At 32.4% G+C, this 20,303-nt stretch overlaps 1 protein-coding gene across 1 annotated transcript in view; it reads right to left on the minus strand.

Moving 5' to 3' along the window:
• LOC106465632 (INO80 complex subunit B-like) overlaps window positions 1-20,303 on the minus strand; it is a 69,410-nt gene that overhangs the window by 4,811 nt on the left and 44,296 nt on the right. The window contains exons 4-8 of the mRNA XM_013925866.2: window positions 14,552-14,754; window positions 9,076-9,130; window positions 5,797-5,897; window positions 3,978-4,034; window positions 1,608-1,732 (exon numbers count right to left, since the gene is read on the minus strand). Of these exons, the coding sequence (XP_013781320.1) occupies window positions 1,608-1,732; window positions 3,978-4,034; window positions 5,797-5,897; window positions 9,076-9,130; window positions 14,552-14,754 (541 nt within the window). The remainder of the gene's footprint in view (window positions 1-1,607; window positions 1,733-3,977; window positions 4,035-5,796; window positions 5,898-9,075; window positions 9,131-14,551; window positions 14,755-20,303) is intronic.

The raw sequence follows: 20,303 nt of genomic DNA on the forward strand, positions 1-20,303 counted from the left end.
GAACGTCGAATCTGAATCACTTGAAAAAAACACGGGGGTGCTTAACTTTTTTCCAGGTGTATATTTTAAATTCCATGATTTAAATGCACAAAACACAAAAGTCATACTTCAGTTTTTAACCCTTTCTAGACCAGAGGAGTGTCACTGATATCCCAAAATTTTTTTCTTCTCACAATTCAAATATGAAAGCAAATTTTATGAAATTAAAAAAAATTAAATATTATCTAGCTTCGGCTTAAAAAATCCATATAATTTGATTTAACATTTCCATAATTTTTTATTTTGCAAAACTTCCATTATTTTGTTGTGAAACAGTTTTTGAAAAAACCAACAGCATTAAAAATACTTCCTTTTGTCTTAGAATTTCAATTATTATATTGTTGATCAAAATTTACCAGTTTATATATCCAATTAATATCAACTTGATTCATATTCCTTAACATACTTCTTCTGATACTTTATGTTGCTGATTACAATAGTCACCAATTTTGGCTATAATTCATAAAAAACATCATCTGACAAAGTTTTCTTGGTGATCTAGGATATGAGCTTTCAAAATGACATCAAGTCAGGCTAGATAACAATATTTTTGTTAACAACCCCCACAAACTAACAAACATATCTGGTATTTGTGCATTTCATTTGATATTAAAGGAGTCAAAGGTAAAACAAATTTGCATTTTACATAATAGGAGCTCTGTGAGGGTCATCAAAAGGTATCATTGTGCATAATTTCATCTAGATTGATCAAAATATGGAGGAATGGTAAACCAGAAACCTTAATTTTGCAAATTATTTTGGTCTTTGGTTCCTGTAAGATAACAAGGAAGGCAATTTTCTCAGATCTGTTTGTTCCAATTTGTGGAAGGCTGTTGCAAGGTATCGATGTACAAAGTCTCACCTAGATCATTCTAAATACAAATGAAAGGCAGGCCTAATGCCTTAACATTGCAAAAATATTTACCTTTAATTCCCTATAAAATCTCAAGAGCAACACAAATATTGGTCTTTTTCAGTCTGTGGGAGTTATGTAAGGTATCTTTGTGCAAAGTTTCATAAGGATTAGTCAAAATATAAAGAAATAGCAGACAAAAAGTGCTAATTTGGCATCTATATTTTACTTTTTTCCCTCTAAAATCAAAAGAAAGGTATACAAGTCTCAAATCTGTCTACTATAGTCTGTACAAAACCTGATTTAGATTGTTGGAAATATAAAAACTCTGCAGGCCAAAATATGTTATTGTAATGTTTGACCATTAACCCCTTAAACTGGAAGAGGTGTCTAAATAGATAAATAAAAAGACTTTGGAGCATACTGTAGTAAGGTATATAACCTCCAAGTTTCAAGAGACAGAATGATAGTTAATGCCACAAATATTGTATTTTGAGTGCAGTAATTCATTACAAAACATACATTAATAATAAAAAGTTGTTCCCAAATTGCAAAAGTTGGATTCAAAAATCATGAAGTTAACTAACGTAAATGTTATTTATCATTCATTTTTATGCATAATGTCAGGCAGTATTTAGTCAGTACTATACAAGTATACACAAAAATATTTATTAACTGACCACGTGTTTATTTTAATCCTACTTAAAATACTTACAGTTTAGCAGTCTGGGCAATTATGGGAAACTGATGTCCTGGAGGCAGTGAGAGGGTTACTCCATCTTGGTTCCTAACACAAGACAACTTTGGCACCTGAGACTTTTTAGCTAGCTTCAGTTGGTACTGATAGAAACAAGTAACAACTTATTAGTTGAGAAACTCAATATAAATATTGTAAAAAAAGAAACTTTTTAAAACTTCAACAACCCAGCTATTCAAATCCAATTTCCTGGATAGTACTCAATATAAAATATTAGATAAAAACAGAACCTTTAAGTATCCTTAAAAAATAACCAAAACATCCCATCTTTAAAAGATCTAATACAGTATAAAATGTATAAGATGATGAAACAAACAGGCCCAACAAGTATGATGAAATCACATTTCATTGCCAACATTTTTAATCACAATTCTCATAGTTTTTCCATTGTTATTAATAGCTGTGAGACTAAATTTAAACTAAGGTGTAGGTAAATACAGCATTAAAAAAAATGACACTGACTTCTTTTGTGTTTTGTTATAAAATATAGTTAAAAGTGTCACATTTGTATAATAACTTTGTTATATTGAGTTAACAGCACAAGTCAGAAAACACAATGTTTTCAGATTTATCTTATTTATGTTGGCTTCACCAATAATGAACAACAATTTGATTTTCTTTCCAAAATTTTTTTAAACTTTGAACGTTCAAATTTTTTATCATTTACATTTCTCTATAATATAAACAAAGCAATTACAGAAACAACAGCAAAAAAAACAGTTGGCCTATTGAAAAAAACATAACATTCCAACACTTCTAAATCTAGGTCCGATCTATCTTAGTTACATAAGGTAGAACATGCTTCTTTGTTCAATTTGATTCTGTTCACTGCTATTTCTGAAAACCATGACTGTGGAAAATTATGTACTAAGACCACATTGGAATTGTGGTGAAGATTAAGAAACTATAGTTGAGGTGAAGACACAACATGACAGGATGGACAGAACTAGGTAAACTTCTCTACTACAATAATTCTGAATAACTGTGTTGAAAGCTGCATTTATATTCTTGACTCATCCTCATGATAGACAAGATGAAAGGTTAATTGCAGAAACCATGCTACTTCAAACATACATTCCCTTTTCTTGAACATTTAATCCTATGGATTTTAAATAATCTTTTGCAAGCGACTCTTGTTGAAGTCCATATTATGTATGCTTGTTTCCTTCAAATTTGGGGTACAAATGTTCAAGAATCAACTTTGTACAGACTGTAGTTTCTTTTTTTTGTGTTCATCATCATCTGGCAATATGTTCCTACCACGTTCTGGCTTCAGGAACTGAAAAGAAAAGAGGGGGCCTTGGCTCTATATTTCTTGTAGTTCCTTGGTTTCATGTTGTAGACTCATCAGTACATGTTATACCTGTATAATTATTTCTAACCGTGTGTTCAAGACTTCAAGTTTCCATAGAACTGCTCCTACATGACTGTGTGAGTGTCCTTGTCCTATCATGCATGAGTACCATCCTTTTAAAATAGTCCCACCTTATTTACAAGGAGGATACACCTTATTTGGTTTTCATATATTTTGTGAAGCACAGACACCTGCTTTCAACATAATGTCATTATTTTCATATGTTTGGTGCAAAATTTGACCTATGTTACCACTTTGGAAGTAGCTGTACCTCTTCAAATAATTAAAGTTTTCCATCTCCTGACCATCGAATGCCTTTGATTATATCAGATAGTTGTAAATATTGCCATACATAACATTTAGCCAATTTTGGATACCATCAATTCAATTAGTAACCTTATTTATGTCTGCTGGTTTTCAATAATCACTATCTGATTTGTTTTGGTAAAAACTAATAATTTGTTGCTAGCATATCAATTTGTTTACATTTTCTTTCACTATTGCAATGGCATAGGTAACAGCATTGCCCCCCCCCTAGTGACCACATCTAAAACTAAGGGAGATAATTAAAAAAACTTGTCTATACTATAAACATACATTTTTGATGCTTTAACTATATAAACAAAATACACACACCTATACAAGCTCCTCATGTTGAACTGAAAAATAAGCTGCAGTGATTATCTATTATTGGAATTAATATAATTCTTCTGTTATTCAATAACTCATCTACAACATTAATAATATACACTCCAAGTTTAATAAGAACTTTCAGAGATAAGATGCTTGAAGTAGGTATATAATCTGACAACTACCTATAAAATTACATTATAATTGTAAGAAAGGTAAAAATAAATGTCACCCTGCCCACTTACTAGTAAGTCCATTCAATCATGTTTTTTTATGTTTATGAAAAAGTAAATGGTAATGAAGCTAGTAGCTTATGTAAAAGGTTAACAGATAAAAATCTTTACCTTGCTTCCTTTAACTTTGGCATCTGTTTTCTTCAGCAACCTCTCAATTGTTTGTTTCTATAGAGAGAACAATATCAAAATTACACAGGTTTATGTCCCACATTTTCATGAGTTTACTTTCTTTACAGAATTAAGGTGCATTTTGTTCACTAATAAAATGAATAAGAAACACCAACAATTGATATATAAATATAGAAGGTACAAAGTTAAGTGAAACAACAATTGCTACAAAGTCAAATGCTACTAAATCAAATGCTAAAAAGTCAAATGCTAGCTGCTGAGTCCCAGGAAAGGGGAAGAGGCAAAGGGGTGGATACGGAAATGTGAGAAGGGCATGAAAGATGAGAGACCACTGATGAAAAAGAAGTGTTGATGTACAGCTTCCACCCTAGACTCCAATGTATCAGGAAGATCTCCAAAGACCGACCGGCATAAAAATGGAGCCATATGAAGGTCCTGCAAGTAAGACATGGGTAGGTGCACATGAACTAAATGTGTGTCCCTACCCAGGAGAACTGAATAACAGAAAAGCCAAGTTTGTAGGGAAAAGGTCGAGGAAAACATGAGCACCAATGTGGAATACATGAGGGAATGAGTATCCTCTTGAAACCCTTCAGGTGAACGACAGATAGCTGCAGATAAGATGTGGATGGAGGAGAGGTAATGCAGGAGGGTGGTGAGGCTTACACTGAAATGGGAAATTCTCAGAGTGGTATGAGGGTCATATCTCCACACCTAAATCAAAGACTTTTATGTTCTGTGAGAACAGAAAAGGAAAATCCTAATGATGATATGCTAATACACAGGAATTTGGGGTACAAGACGGGATGAGGTGTGCTGACTCCAGAACTTAACTATGCTGTAAACTAATTAGAATGTATCCTGATATCTGGAGGGTGGGAAAATTAGATAATCCAAGGAAAGGGTGGAATTAAAGAGGAAAGGAGAGGAATCTTAAGACACAGGGGATATAGACAAAATGTAACATACCTGTGACACTATATCCAGAAAGGCTGAAGAGGTTCTGGGAGTACCGACAGGTACAATTTGGGATTGCAAGGCAAAGGAAGGTGGTGGAAACAGGCTATCTAAATCCTGTCATTCTGTCCACGTTCACCAGGAAAAGGAATATCTGGTCTGGTATAAGAAGATACAGCAAGTCGCATAATGGACCCAAACTCGTAATTTACTCAACTGAAAACATAGAGCCTAATTTGTATAATGTATGCACCTCAACTCAATTGAACAGCCACAAATTGCAGAGGGAAGGCACAGAGCCTGAGAAGCTGTAAGTTGAGGTGCTGTAGCAGTAGTAACAACAGTAGTAGTTGTTATAATTTGAAATTCAGAATTCAAACTGAGAGTGGAAACTTAGAAATCAACCTACAGTATTTAGGTTAACTTCAAAAACAAAATCAATAAAAGTGATAAGAAAAAGAAAAAAGATAGCTGTTAAACAAATTGGGAATCAAACTGTTAAATCAAAAAATCAAAGCACATTTGAGTGAAATTTAGATACATCTGCACACTATCATGTCAATTTGAGAAGTGAAGATTGGGCTCTATAGTATAGAGGGAGCCAACTGCACCAAAAGGGTATGCCATAGTAACATAGAACCTACACTGTGTCAGGATTTCACTAAAATACTAATACATGTTTTCCAGAATTTGAAAGCTGAGCTTTTGTTTTCTATGAAAATATTTTTTGCTTTTGGCATCTTAATTAGTTCAGTAACAAACCCTAAAACAGACTTGTACAATTAAGACAAAATATTTTATTCAGTCTGGAAGAAAACAAATATTAGATATAACTTCTTACCTTGTCTTTTTCCCGCTTTTCTTCTGCCTGTTGCTTTCGTTTCTTGGCTCGCATCATTCTCCGTTGCATCATTTCTTCTGTCATTGGCTTTTCTGGATAAACTGTAAAATGTGGAAATGGGCAGAAAATGTAATTTCTGTATGTTGTGAATATGTGATAGTAAACTAACTATTAAGATATTTTAAGCTAGTAAAAACACAAGAATAAGAAGAAATCAAAGATTATACTGCAACAATAAAAATTAAGAGGAAAAGTGCAGTAATATTTATTATTCATAAAAAGTTCACTCTGGATTAACCCTCTCACTAAGGGTAAGCCAAAATGTACATGCCAAGACCTTTTACAGTTTGTCATGATATAAAAGACTGTTTAGTTTAGATGATATTGATTGATTTGTTTTCATGAGTGAATATTTTATTGTTGTTTAGTTTTTGTTATAATAAGAGTTAAAAGCAGATGATTGGAGGAGGTTTTGTCAATAATTTATTGATGTTGATACAATTAAATGTCACGTGCAATACACTGACATCAAGAATATAAAAGGCAGACAGACGATTAGGCGATAAAGATATAAATAGCGTGAGACGAGCAGGAAGCAGCAGACAGATAGTAGCAGAAAAAAGTAAAGTTACAAAAGAAGTTAACTACCCTAAAGTGATAGGCCTAACATTTAATATGTTAAAGCAAGTCTAAAAGTAAAAATGGAGATAAGAAAAATAATCTATTCCATCAAAGAGAAATTCTAAAGTAACTGAATCAGCCTGACACAGTCACAAACACCTATTTTAGAAGAATCCTAAGCCCAACAACAACATAGAATAAATTTATACTATCAAGAAATATAAGTAAAAGCCTTTTATTTTGAGAATTGGCATTAAAAATTATATATTTCAAATTCTGACAATTGATGAGCCACAGCCAGGAATATTCAGTGGTAAATGGCGACAGAACGAAATGCAAACGACAGTGAAAATAAGTAGGCCTATATATGCACAACTATTGTAGTAACCCAAATATTGTAGAGATTACAATCACGCTATTACCCACATCAAATTTTGATAAATTGATAGAAGTAAAAGCCTTTTATTTTAAGAATTGGCATTAAAAATGACAATGGATGAGCCACAGCCAGGATTATTCAGTGTAAACGGCGATAGAAGAAAATGTGAATGACAGCAGAAATGAGTAAACCTATATACGTACAACTGCAGTAGTAACTCAAATGTTGTAAAGATTACAATCACGCTATTAATCACATCAAATTTTGATAAATCGATAGAAATTGGAGAACGTCTTGGGTTAAAAGAATACAAAATGAAAATGAACTATGAGAGTTCGTTAAACAACAACAAGAGCTAGAGAGAGAAGAACAGTTACAGAAAAGACAAATACAGAAAGAAGAAAGGCTAAGAGAAGAAAAAGAGAGACTAGAAATAGAAAGAATAAGAGCACAAGTTGAAAAAAAGAAAGAGAGAGAAGAGAGACTGCAAATAGAGAAAAAAAAGAACACAAATTGAGAGAGAAGAGAGGCTAGAGAGAATAAGAGCACAAACTGAGATAGCAAAACTCACCCAATCAAAGGAAGAAGGACCCAAGAATGACAATGGGGTCAGGGCTAGCAGACCTAAGCTGCCCAAAAGATTCATCCAAAGTCATAACTGGGACAAAGGCAACTGAGCAGTCTGTCTCAGTCCACTCACAGGAAAAAACCGACAAGTATATGCATGTGGATAATTAATAATACCCAGTTGCACAACCTCAGGGTCCACTTAGTATGGGTGAAAAATTTCAGGTTTCTAAGTTCTTTCCTCTTGAAGCTATGGCAGTCACACAGACTCACCATTATATTATTATTATAGATTAGTTAGAACCAATAGAAAGACAAAGTTTTACTCTAGAAAATGAAATGTTATATCACATTGTTTTCTGTACAGAATATTGCATATATCATCTCCAGTTTAAAAGTTTCTATTACAGTGTTCAGATTGAGAAGCTTTTTGAATTATTTTGAGGCTCTTATTCTATAGTTCGAAAAGCAGTTAAATTATGATAATTGTTTGATTTGTGCATGTTATTCTTTGTTCTTAGGTGCATTAAAGTAAATAAAAGTGGTTTAGTGCCATTAGTAAAACAAAAGTAGGCTTAAATTTCATCAGCAACTGATAGCAAAAAACAAGAGGTTAAAAGTAAGTAGTATGTTTCTTGTTTTTTTATGTATAATATTTGCTACGTGATATACAACTTTTGTAGCGGAATTATTAGTTAGACACAGTTCAAAGAGCAATAAGACTGAAAGCTTGACAAATTTTGTATATTTTTGTATTAAAAGTTATAGTATGGAACCTGATGGTAACTTTATAGTTACAAGGTTGGCCACATCGACTAACCCCATACGGAAAGAGTTAATGAACATAATAAATTTCTAATTTTTACATTACAGTTACTTTTATAAGAATAAATAAAAATTAAATATAAAAATTTGAAATTTAGGAGTAAGGCATGGGCCTTGTACTTTTTTGCAGTCAAAGTCTTGATAAAAGGTTGTTTTAAGTGCATTACTGAATTTTTATTTATTTCAAATATTCAATTTGAAACACAAAATAGAAACACGCATAAAGAATACAATGTCCTACAATTAATACAATTTAACTGGTTTTCTAATTAATTTATAAGTAGTTTAAAACAATTCCTCTGGGTGGTTGAGGTGACTTGGCAACAGCAAAGAATGAAACTGTAGGCCAAATAATTCAGAAACTGTTGTTAGAAAAAAATTTGCTAAACTAAATCTTCTCTTTCTGTTGATTAAAAACAACCTAAGAGCAAATGTCAGAGAGAATTATTGAGATTTTTCTGAATGACAGAATGTGATAGGAGGGAGTGGCAAGTGGATTTTATTTCTGATTTATAACTTAGTAAAGCAAGAAGACTGGAAGCTACAAATTTAATCATGTCATAGCAATATCTATAATTATAAGTTTATAACTTGTATTCAAACTCAGAAGCTCAAATAGGGGTGGAAAGAATACCTAAAATGGGCAATTTACAGCAAAGAAGTGTCATGTGATACACAGAATTAAAGACTGAGAATCTATTTGTATATTTAATTTTGTAATTATCAAATTAAAACTTATATAATATAAAAAATTTAATTATAAACTACACTTTGTCCCTTAGTATAATAAAATAGTTTTATTAAATGTTGAATGTAACCGTAAAAAAGTAGTAACATGTACACTTTGACTTATCCTTGCTCAAAAGAATAAATACATAAAATCTTACCTGTAGGAGGTGGTGGATCATCTTTTTCTTTTGATTTGTTTTCCAATAGAGCTTTCTGTTAAAATGAATAAAAGAAGTTCTTAGGTTCCCAGATACAAAACAACTACAGTTAAGTACAAAAACCTTTAAAATATTTATACTTTTCACTTATTTTGGCAACTACATTTATCTGTTTTTTTAATCACTTCAAGAATTGTTGCAGTTTATTTGCATAATGTCTTTAAAGTGGATGGCTAAATGTACGTAAAATAAAATCACAGACTTTTAATGGCAATTCTGCTATATCAATTCACAAGAGTGCAGGTATATTGGTCTTTCTGCAAAATAAAAACTTTGGGTAAGAAAATATTTCTCCAAATGCCCTAAACAGGAACAATTTATATCACGTGTGAAAGTGTAAGTTCTGATGACACATATGACTATTTTATTACATCTTTTATTTAAAAAATTAAATATAGATTCCTCACAGATTAGCATTTGATATATATATATATATATACTTAAATTACAGAAGAAAACAAAAAAAAAAAATAAGAATATAATTTTTTGTAAGTGTTATGCTAAAATTAATTTATTCTTAAAAGCTGAAAGTTGCCATTTATTAATTTTATTTGTAGTTATAGTAACTTAATAACAAATTTATGTATAGCAACATTAAGATCTTCACCAACTTAGCATCTGAGACTCAGTTAAAACATGTTTTACACCACAAAAACCTACACGTACTACTAAAAAGAATGCTAAATAATCATCAGTACATTTTCAAAATTATGACATATCTGACAATATGAGTCCATGTCTCACTTGCCAATTTTATACCTCAAATGTTATTAAAAATAAAACTAACATACGGATTTGCTTTTGTAGCTGCATTCTCAGAACTTCCAACTACATGTATGTTTTTGCTATCACCTTTAACAAAGCATTAAGATATTTTTCTTTCTCTTCTACATGCATATACAACAGATTAGTTAACTTTGAAGATCTCCATCATCATTTAAATTGTACTTCAGTACATTTTTTATTTAAAGCTCCAGTTATCGATAATAATTCATATCTATAATAGCCCTTTTCCTCTGAATGTAATTTCAAGGCTACTGGCTAAAAGAATAGGAATATTTTTACTCAACTGCTCAGGTTAGTTGGTTAAGCACTTGTATGATACTGTCAGCAAAGTAAGTAGAACAATGAAGAATTTTTTGTAATGAAATCTCTACAATATCCCTTCGAAAAACTGGCATTTATAGATAATCTAAATAATTCAAAATTATACACAAACAAAGAAACAAGTTTCAATATTTGCTTTTTAAGAGGTACCCACTTAAGGTAGCACTGACCCTTAAAAGTGGGCAACTTTACATGCCGAAGAAACACTGTTAAACACTTCTTATAATCTTCAAGTTGAGCACAAAACAAAAGTATGATGTAGCAAATTTCTGAAAGTACACTTTTAGTCATATACGTCATATTGCATCATTAGTACGGCAGGGATAAAGGAATACATAACATAAACTGTTTTAACAGGAAAGTAAGAGGTATGGCAATACAAACATAACAAATACACAATGTAGTAAAAGTAAAGTTAACATGTTCCTATCCTGAAAATGTTTTTCTGATACATAATCACTTCTGCACACAAAATAGCTTTTTCTTTTGCTTGCACTTCTGTATATGAGATTTGCATGCCAATAGCCTTGAGCTAACTCACACCTAAAAATCATGCAACATTAGCCCTCCATCAATAGGAGGGTGACATAACACAAAACCTCCACATAGAGTGAGTCCTCTTAACTCTCTCTATATATGGGCTCAGTCAAACTGGCTGACAACATGACCACTTTGTTCTCATTTAAAGACATTATCGTTTTGAAACAACTAACCTTTAATATAGTATTTACAGACTTTCAGTTACAAGTCTGTTACATACAAAAAAATCAGATTTTTTTAGTAAAGTATTTTAATCAACTAAAAAAAGATTTGTCCTATTTAGTATTTTTTTTTACTAGTCGGAGTGCAAAGTTATTTTCATGTTAAGATTAAAAATACTTGTCTTCATCTCAAACATCTCACATTTCATTTGTATTATCTCTAAAACCTCCTAAAAACATTTCAAATGTTGTTTTTTCAGTAAAACTTTATATTTATCTGTTATTTTCTCTTCCCTAACTCTGTACAAGATTGGTGAATTTGACCGATCGTGTAACTACCAAAACAAAACTTTAAATAAATCTAAATTATCCTTTTTTACTTTCAAGAATGACTTCAAATTGTAACATCAAACTGCATTAGTTTATCCTAAGTAGCTGGGAGTACAAGCAATGGAAAATGAATGAATGAAATAACATACCCAGGAAACTAGAATGTAATACAGAAGCAAAACCAGTACACAGAAAATGAAAGACTAAAGGTTAGTAGCGAGCAAAAAATTTGCACCAATAGAGGGCAGTACTAATCAAGAAAGCTTTTTGCGAGTAGAGGTTAAATATTAAATCAAAATTTTGTTGTTTCATTGCCCTTTGAACCATATTTTACTACTACTTATGCCATTATAAGTTGTAACTCACATTATGCTATTGAATTGCATTACCCATGAGGTATACGCATGTGTGAGAGCATGTAAAAAACACAGTCTGTTCCCAGTTAGGCTTTGGAGTAGGACAAGTGGGTTGATGGAAAAGAAAAGATCAGAACAAGATGGAGATGAAAGAAGAAGGAAAATCAGATAGCAATGGGAAGGTAATGTGTAATTGATAAGACCATCCGATAGCCAGTAAACCATGGTCACACAACCATGCAAAAAAGGCTGAAAGGTGGGTCACAGTAGGATAGCCCAGAGGGTGGGAGAGGCTTATTGACCAATGTCAAGAGACCCAGTCATAGTTGAAGAATGACAAGAATGGGATAAGAAAAAGCTACATAAATGGAGAATCCAACTCCCTGGGCAACAGACTGGACAAATTCCATATGTGAAAGTAAGGGACAACACCCCTGAAAGAAAGAGTGGGAATGGGGTAGAAGAAAATGGGGCCTGGATGCCATTAGATGAAGTAGAGGAAATAATCAGGGTTGCACTGGACAAGAGGCACCACCAACTGGAAGTTTCTCAAATCAAAGCAAGGTCAGGCATACAGAAAAAAGGTGAGGCCAGTCCTGACTGAGAGCATTGACCCAGGGCCAAAAGATGAGGAGCTGAAAACCAGAAGAGGGTAAGTTTGTTATCAGTTGGGTATGCTTCTCATCAATGCCTTTGCTACTGTCAATACCAAACTTAAAAAAACAGTTAGAACCCTGTTAGGCCAAGAGAGACAGTCTGCCAACTAGTTCAGAGCTCCAGACACGACAAGCCGCGAGATAATCCTGAGGGGAAGAAGCCAAAACAGCAGGTCCAATGTGTGGAAGCAAAGAGTCCTAGAATGGTACCCCTTGTTGGTTGATATAAGACCATGAACTTGTTGGAGTGAATTATGACCAACCAATCCACAAGAAGAGGAAGGAAATGGGAATATCCCTAAATGGTGGCGAGAATGTCAAGGATGGTGATGTGAACACTTTCTGAAGCCTACATGTTTAAAGTCATGCAGTTCTTCAGGGGTATGTCTATCGTAATGTTGGTATGGTCAAGCCACAAAGACAAATCTTTTGAGAAGAGAAAGTAGGCACACAACCAAGAATAAATGAACCCAAGAAAGGTCCACTAGTCCAGCAAATTCCATGGAAAAATGCACATGTACGTATGGTCTAAATGAATGAGTGGTCCATGGGAAATCAGAATACCCAAAAATAAAGGAACCTTATGTGCATGGAGTAAAAGAGTAGCATGAAACCTGGTGATAAGACCTACCACTGATTGTTAATAAAGTGGTGAAGACTGGGCTTGACTGAGAATGAAGTTGAAAAGTATGCCCAGAAGTACCAAATGTAGGGTGGACATGAGAGAAGACTTGGAAGGCTTGTGAGGTTGAGCAAGACATGAGGCCACTGCAAACAATGAGAACAGACATTGGACTGCCTCATTCTGGGTCTCCAGTAAGTCAGAAACACCCCTGAAAACCTCTGGGCAAAGAAATGAAGCCCAATCAAGAACATGGTTATAAGCATGAGGGAGGAATACATTGGTTAGGAGAGCTTTCCATTCCAAAAAGTCCCAAATGCAGAGGAACCAAGTAAAGAGGGATAGAGCAGTAGCAGTATGGGTTATTGTAGTGAAAAAGAGAACAAACCTCTCCAGAAAACCTTCCCATACAGCACGATGAAGTGCCTCAAATATAAGGTGAAGTGATGAAAAGTAATACAGGAGGATGATAAAAAGAAAAATATATACAAAAGTGTGAAAATTGGGTACTAGATAACAAATCAGAAGGTAAGAGGTCTACCCCTAAGCAGATAAGAGGAATTCCAAAGACTGGGAATTACCAAACAGAAATGAAAAACAGCTGATAGTCAGGATAAAAGCATGAAGTAAATAAGGAGGATGAGGTATGTCAGTGCAGGCGTGCAGTTGTTCAAGAAATGAGTTTGCCTGAACAATAATATCACATGAAAGAGGGAAGACAATGCAGTTTTGAGTAGTAAAGTATGTGAGGAATAAGATAACAAGGGGGAAGGAGAAATAAAGAATATGCCTGCAAAATCATGTGAAGTAAGAGATTAAGAGATTTACACGTTGGTGTAAATTATAATGTAACCTTATGTAAAAAGTAATTTTAAACATATTCAATAGTAGCATGTTAGAAATATAACACAATGTAAAAAAAAACCAGTAAATTTACACATTATTTAACACTAAAATAGCCCAAGAGTTGGTAATGGGTGCTGCTGACCAGTTGTCTTTCCTTTAGTCAGCAGTTCAAAATGAGGGATGGTGGCAGATAGCCTTAGCAACTTTACGATAATTAAAAAACAAAGATAAGATATAACATCCTTGAACTGAAAAGTTGAGTATACTTGATAGTAATGCAAATTGAACCTGAGACTCTCGAACCATGAGGAAATTCCCTTAATCACTAAGTTATACTGGTATAAAGCAAAACAAGCTTGAATTAATCAAAAAATTAATAATGAGAATTTGAGAAATCATAATGGACAATGTTTTGATTACTTTGATAGCTGGAATAATTAAAAACAGTAATAAGTAGAAACACTAATGTTCATTAATTGATTATTTTACATAACACTAATTGATGCTCATGTGTAATTGAGCCATCCAGCTTTGATGGGATCACACATGCTAGTTAGAAAATTCAAAGGGGAGGAAAGCTTGTGGTGATAAAAAATACAATATGTAGTTAAAGTTACTCAATTAAACTAATAATACACATCTTGCATACTAACATACTGCTTTTATTAGATGAATTTCCTGAATTACATTGGTCACTTCATTTCTAAATTTCATATTTATAAGAAAATGGGTAATGTCTAGAAAGCTGTAAAATATTATAAGAATATTTTATTTATATATAAAAATCTTTTATCTAACCTGTCGAGCAGTCATGAATGTTGGATCTCTCATCTTTTTTAATTCTTCATCCACTTCCTCTAACCGCCCAGACTCTAAAGCTTCAAGCCAAGCCTCCTCTTCTTCCTCACTGCCAACACAAGAGTGTCCTGGTCCAACTCCAGTTAGAGTGGGCATAGTAGCTGAGTTACTTGACTGAGACGGAGAGAGCCGTTCATCAACCACTAAGAAAAATTAGCATTTTAGAATTTGGGAATAATCAGTTAACACTCTGATGCTACTGACATATGAAAATTGTACAAATAGCTAATAAGCAATGAACCTTCCTTGCCAATAAAACGTGTAGAGAACTAAGCATCTTTGTGGCCATTTCATGGCAAATTACACAGTACTGTGCAATACTGGCCAAGATTCAACATTGGATGGTATAGTTTTTGTTAGCTTTAAGAATGTTTTTAAATTTTGTTGAATTTATTTTCAGTATTTTATTCCAATTCTTCAGAAAACTGGAATTACTGAATAGTATATCATAAAATTGGGTAATTTTGTGACAGACTAATCAAGTTTTACACTACAGAATTATAAAATACACTGTTTTTAGTATATAATGACTTTGCAAGAAAAAATTCAGACTTAAATTTGTAATACTTAAACCTAAAAGAGCATACATTTGTTTTCACTAACTAATATTAATTGTGTGTGTGTGTGTGTGTGTGTGTGTGTGTGTGTGTATATATATATATATATATATATAACTGTGCAATTAATGGAACTTTCTTATCAATTAACTGTTGAGCTTATTAATTGATTACATTCAACTGACTCATTATTCTCACAGGAAACTTCTACAGCTGGAATAATAAACAAGAGTAATAATCATAAATTGATTAACTGAACAACCTTGAATCATAATATTAACATCTGAATTACTTGGTAACTTGGAATAATCTGAAAAACTAATTTTGATTCACTGATTAAATTTATTAATGTAACAAAATTTATTCATATTTTAAATTAATCCAGTTCACATGACAAAGTTTATTGATTATGTTGATTAGTCACCTAACTCTAACTGTGATATTAGCCACTGTCCTTCTTTAGAACAGTAATAATGCTGAATCAATTTTATTATTTTTTAGTTCATATCAGAATATCTTGCTTTACTATCTATATTATTTAACTAAAAATGAAGGTGAGAGCATCACTATGATTAGAGCTGGGCAACTAGTATCATTTGCTAATAGAATAATGGAATGTTAAGTACAGTGTTTCTCAAACTATGATATACACAAGAAGAAAAAACAACATTATTGGATACAGGTGCTGTTATCCAGTTGCTTTCCCTCTAGTCAGCAGTTCAAGAAGAAAAATAGTTATTGAATCTCTGTGACTGGTAACTCCTAGCAAACAGTTTATTTTTTTGTTTTACTTTTGAATGATTATATCATATAAAAATTACAAGCAAATATACATTGCATTCCCATTAAATTTTTGTAAACTCTTGGATATAAATATGAATACTAAGAAATTATGAGAATTTTTTTAAAATGAAGAAACTATGAAGCCCACAAAATAATGCAAGTTTAATAAAATAATCAGAACACTAATCAGTTTCCCTCCTTTTTCCAAAATATAATCAGGTTGTTCAGTTACAGTTTTCATAACAACGAACATTAAATGAATTTGATTAGATCCAAGTCTAATAGTTATTGCATCTCATCAAAAGCACAATAGCATATGTAAATCCAACAGGGTAAATACCTTTGCCAGCTACATTGGTTTATAAAATATTTTTGTCACTGTAACATTTGAATGTTGAAAAGTTTCACCATTTATGAGTTTTATTTTAACTATTTCATCCTGATGTAAATTTTGTAATATAACATGGATTCTTACTAGCTGGTTTGGCTACCTTCAGATAACGTTTAATTAGGAATCACCACTTCATTTTGACAATAATGTAAATAAGAGAGAGAGAGAGAGAATCAATAAAAGAATACAGATCTACCTACTTCTGCTCCTAGCATGATTTACTCTCCACATTTACAAATTTTATTTCTAAAGACCTATTAAAATGATGCAATGCCAGGGCTGTATCCAACACTGAAAAATCGGGGAGGCAAACTGTAGAAGAAGCCCCCTACTCCAAATGAATTTTTGTCACTTAAAGGCCCCCTTTTTGCAGGAAAAAATAATTACAGCAGAACATTGCATAATTATAAAACTTTATTTTGAGTACAAATGAAATGGACGATTCCATCATTTGGAATTTGAAATTAAGGTATAAAGTGGGCCCCTCTTAACCCTCATAAGTGGGGCCCCCAGACAGGGGGCTGTCTACAGAACTGGGGCTATGTGCATGCCAATTTTTAAATAATATGTAATGTACAGAGCAATTACCAAACTGATTGGGGCCCCTTTTTTGATGGATTGGAAATTCTTTTGCTGTTTTAAAATAATACATAATGTACAGAACAATTAAAAAACTGATTGGGGCCCTTTTGTTGACTGATTCGAGTTTCTTTCCTACTGATGACATTTCATTTGTTCCCAATGTTACAATTTTCCTTACAGGGAACCCCCAATTTTTGGGAAAGAGCGAGGAGGCAATCGACTCCTTTGCCTCAGCCTGGCTACAGCTCTGACAGCTAATATGTGAGAAGATATATATTGAAGAGTTCATCAAATTCAAATACATCTACTTATAACAGTTATTCAATCAACTTTAACAGAGAAATCTATTAACATTCCAAGCATAAGTAACTCTTTATGATTAGAAAAAACAACAGTGAAAAGGCACAACGTAAATGTCTGTACCCCTTATGTGTGAACTCAAGGGAAAGCAAAATATAAGAGTTTCTTCAAACTTGAGTGTTGCTTTCAAATCAAGAAAAAAGCTTCAAAACATGCTAACCATAGTAAAAATAGCCCCCCATAAGAAACACAAAAAAAGTCAGTCCACCAACTATAATGTGGATGTGGTATTAAAAATACTGAGAAACTGGAAAGTGTCAATAAGAATACAAAGATATAAATGAGACAGTCTTAACTGTTTGTAAGAAAAATCAGTCATTGCTGATCACTTATAGCAAAGCAACACACACATTTATTGGAACAAATCTAGACCCTATCACAGAAACAGAAGACTGTTCAACAGGTTAGAGAGACTACCGCTATAAAAAACTGAACACTGGTTTGAGAAATATGGCAGGATTCATATCAATCATGTTTTGTTTGATGTGATTAGTTACATTGTTCTTTAACTCTATGAACATGGCAATTTGACCAACCACCTGACCTCTTTGTACTCGTTTAAAGCCTTTATAGGTTTGATACTACTAACTTGTGCAGTAAATGATGCCTGGTCAGAAAGAGTTAATTAATAACCTGGTTTTTCATTTTACTGACCCAACATTTAATAAAGTTCTGTAATACTTATTCACAAATGTATTGTTATGGATGCTACATTTTGAGGTATTGTTGTAAGTTATATTTTCAATGTTTTAATTTAGATGTTTGGTAGAAGGTGCACAATGTTAAGATTGAGAATGTTTATAAAGGTAGTTTAAGAATCTAGAAACACCCCTTTCTTGGTAGAAGTGAGAGTTCAGTATAAATACAAAAATCAAACAATCAAGTACTAATGTTGAATTAGAGGCTGATCGAGTAAAGGAATTAATGCTTTTGTAAGCTAATCAGTAAGTCAGCCAGCATTTGTTATCAAAGACATTTCAGTTAAAGGACTTCAGTAGTTTTGGAGTTTCTGCTGAAAAGTTCTGTATTTGAAATTAAGCCTATAGGTAAGCACGGCTGTAACCAATGTTACGGAAATAAATAAATTTATTATTGTTACATGGACTGGGTCTCACATTATTTTTACCAAATAATCGAAAAGAACAACATTACAACAGCATTTTTGGTTGAAAAAAACTTTAGTGAATTGATAAATTTAATTCACCTTGGTTCATTTTGTTGTTTGATTTTATCATAAATCTAAATCCAAGCAAGTAGTTTCCACACCCTTACAGTTATATATGGTTGTATATTTATTGGTTGTATTACTGAATACAGTGCTGTACATGGTTTGCATACTGTTGCTTAGATCTGGGCAATTAGTGGAAGATGCTTATCAATTAATCGATTGGCTCACTTATGGATTATATTCAACTAATAAATTATTGTCATATAAAATTAATATGACCATTTTTATCTAGTTTCTTTTAAAGCCATTTTCCAATTACCAAGATTTTTAATATGACATACATCTAACTTCTGGCATTTGCATTTTGTGAAAACTTTTGCACATTTTTTGTCAAGATAATTTGAACATTTCCTACTTGACAAATTATTGATATCTACACAATTTGAGGTCAACATTTTGTTTGTTTTAAAATACAGAGTAACCACCCACCCCATTTATTATGTGGAAATCAAATAAATTGATAATGGTAATAATATTTTTATTTAAAACATATCAGGAATGCAGTTAGAACTAATGAAGTAAACAGTTAATCTATTTATTAATGTACACCTTTTGAATAGGATAAACACAAAAATAATATTCAATAACTAAGAATGTGAGTCATCAGAATATTTTGAAGTTACCTACAATAACCTCTGAACTTAACTAAGCTTCTTTTTAAGTCTTTAAACTTTGCAATGAATGCCTATGATCAATGCTACAGGTGATATAAACACTGAGTTTTCCAATGAAACTAATCTAGTGCTAAAACCACTTTATTTACTCTACTATGATGTCAAAAGTCTAATTATTTTTCAATACAATCATACTAAAACTTTCTTTAGAGCTGTTTCAAAAGATGTATTTGATTAGTAAATGATCAAATCACTTGATGTGACATCATAAAAGGTTAGGAACTAAGGCATGTACAAAAACTAAGCATTGATTCTTAATGGATAATATATTCTCAAGAGGTCTTAGTTCTTAATAAAAATAAAGCTGTGTGCATTGTATACAGGAGAAACTCATTGGAACTGTCCAGAAACAGAATTTTAAAATTGTTAGAAAATGTCAAAATATCTATTCTAAAACATTTTTTTGAGTTAATATTGTTAAAATATGTCAGAATTAACATATAAAAATTACTTAAAAAACTGTGACTGAAAGAAACTTTAATTATCAAAAAATATGAAAGGCTATAAGAAAGCCTGTCTTCAGATATAATAACTTAGGATTAAGTTACTTTTCTAATCCTAAACTGTTGTTCAAGAAAATTGATCATACATGCAATGTACAACAAAATCTGTAACAAGCTGAAAATTTGATTAATAGCATTCTGTGGATTTATACCAACAAATTCCACAACACAACTGTATTAAACTGTATTTTTATGTTCATGAAAATAAACATCTTATATATATATATTGTGAACCATGGTGTCTGTCCAAGTGTTCATCTGCCTGCCGTTTACATCGGCAGTTTCCCATGCTGCATTGAAAATCTACACACACACAGGCAAAGCTCAACATTCACTTTTGAAATGATGGGAGAACAGGCATAAATAGTGTTGATTCCAAATTTTATTTCGAAAGCAGGATATTCTACATTAAATTGTTGGGAATTAATCACACTATCATTCACATTTCAAAATGTGAAGTAACTTAAAGAATAAAAATGTAGATTCACTGTATGTTACTGCTGAGCAGCTCTTAGCATGACTGAAATGTTCAACAATTACTTTTCACAGTGAGTGGGTATAAATAGCCCAGACCTCTGGCTCTGAGTGAAACCATGAGTGCAATACAATTAAAC

This window comes from Limulus polyphemus, unplaced genomic scaffold, assembly GCF_000517525.1.
Source record: "Limulus polyphemus unplaced genomic scaffold, Limulus_polyphemus-2.1.2 Scaffold2005, whole genome shotgun sequence".
Taxonomy (NCBI): Eukaryota; Metazoa; Arthropoda; class Merostomata; order Xiphosura; family Limulidae; genus Limulus; species Limulus polyphemus.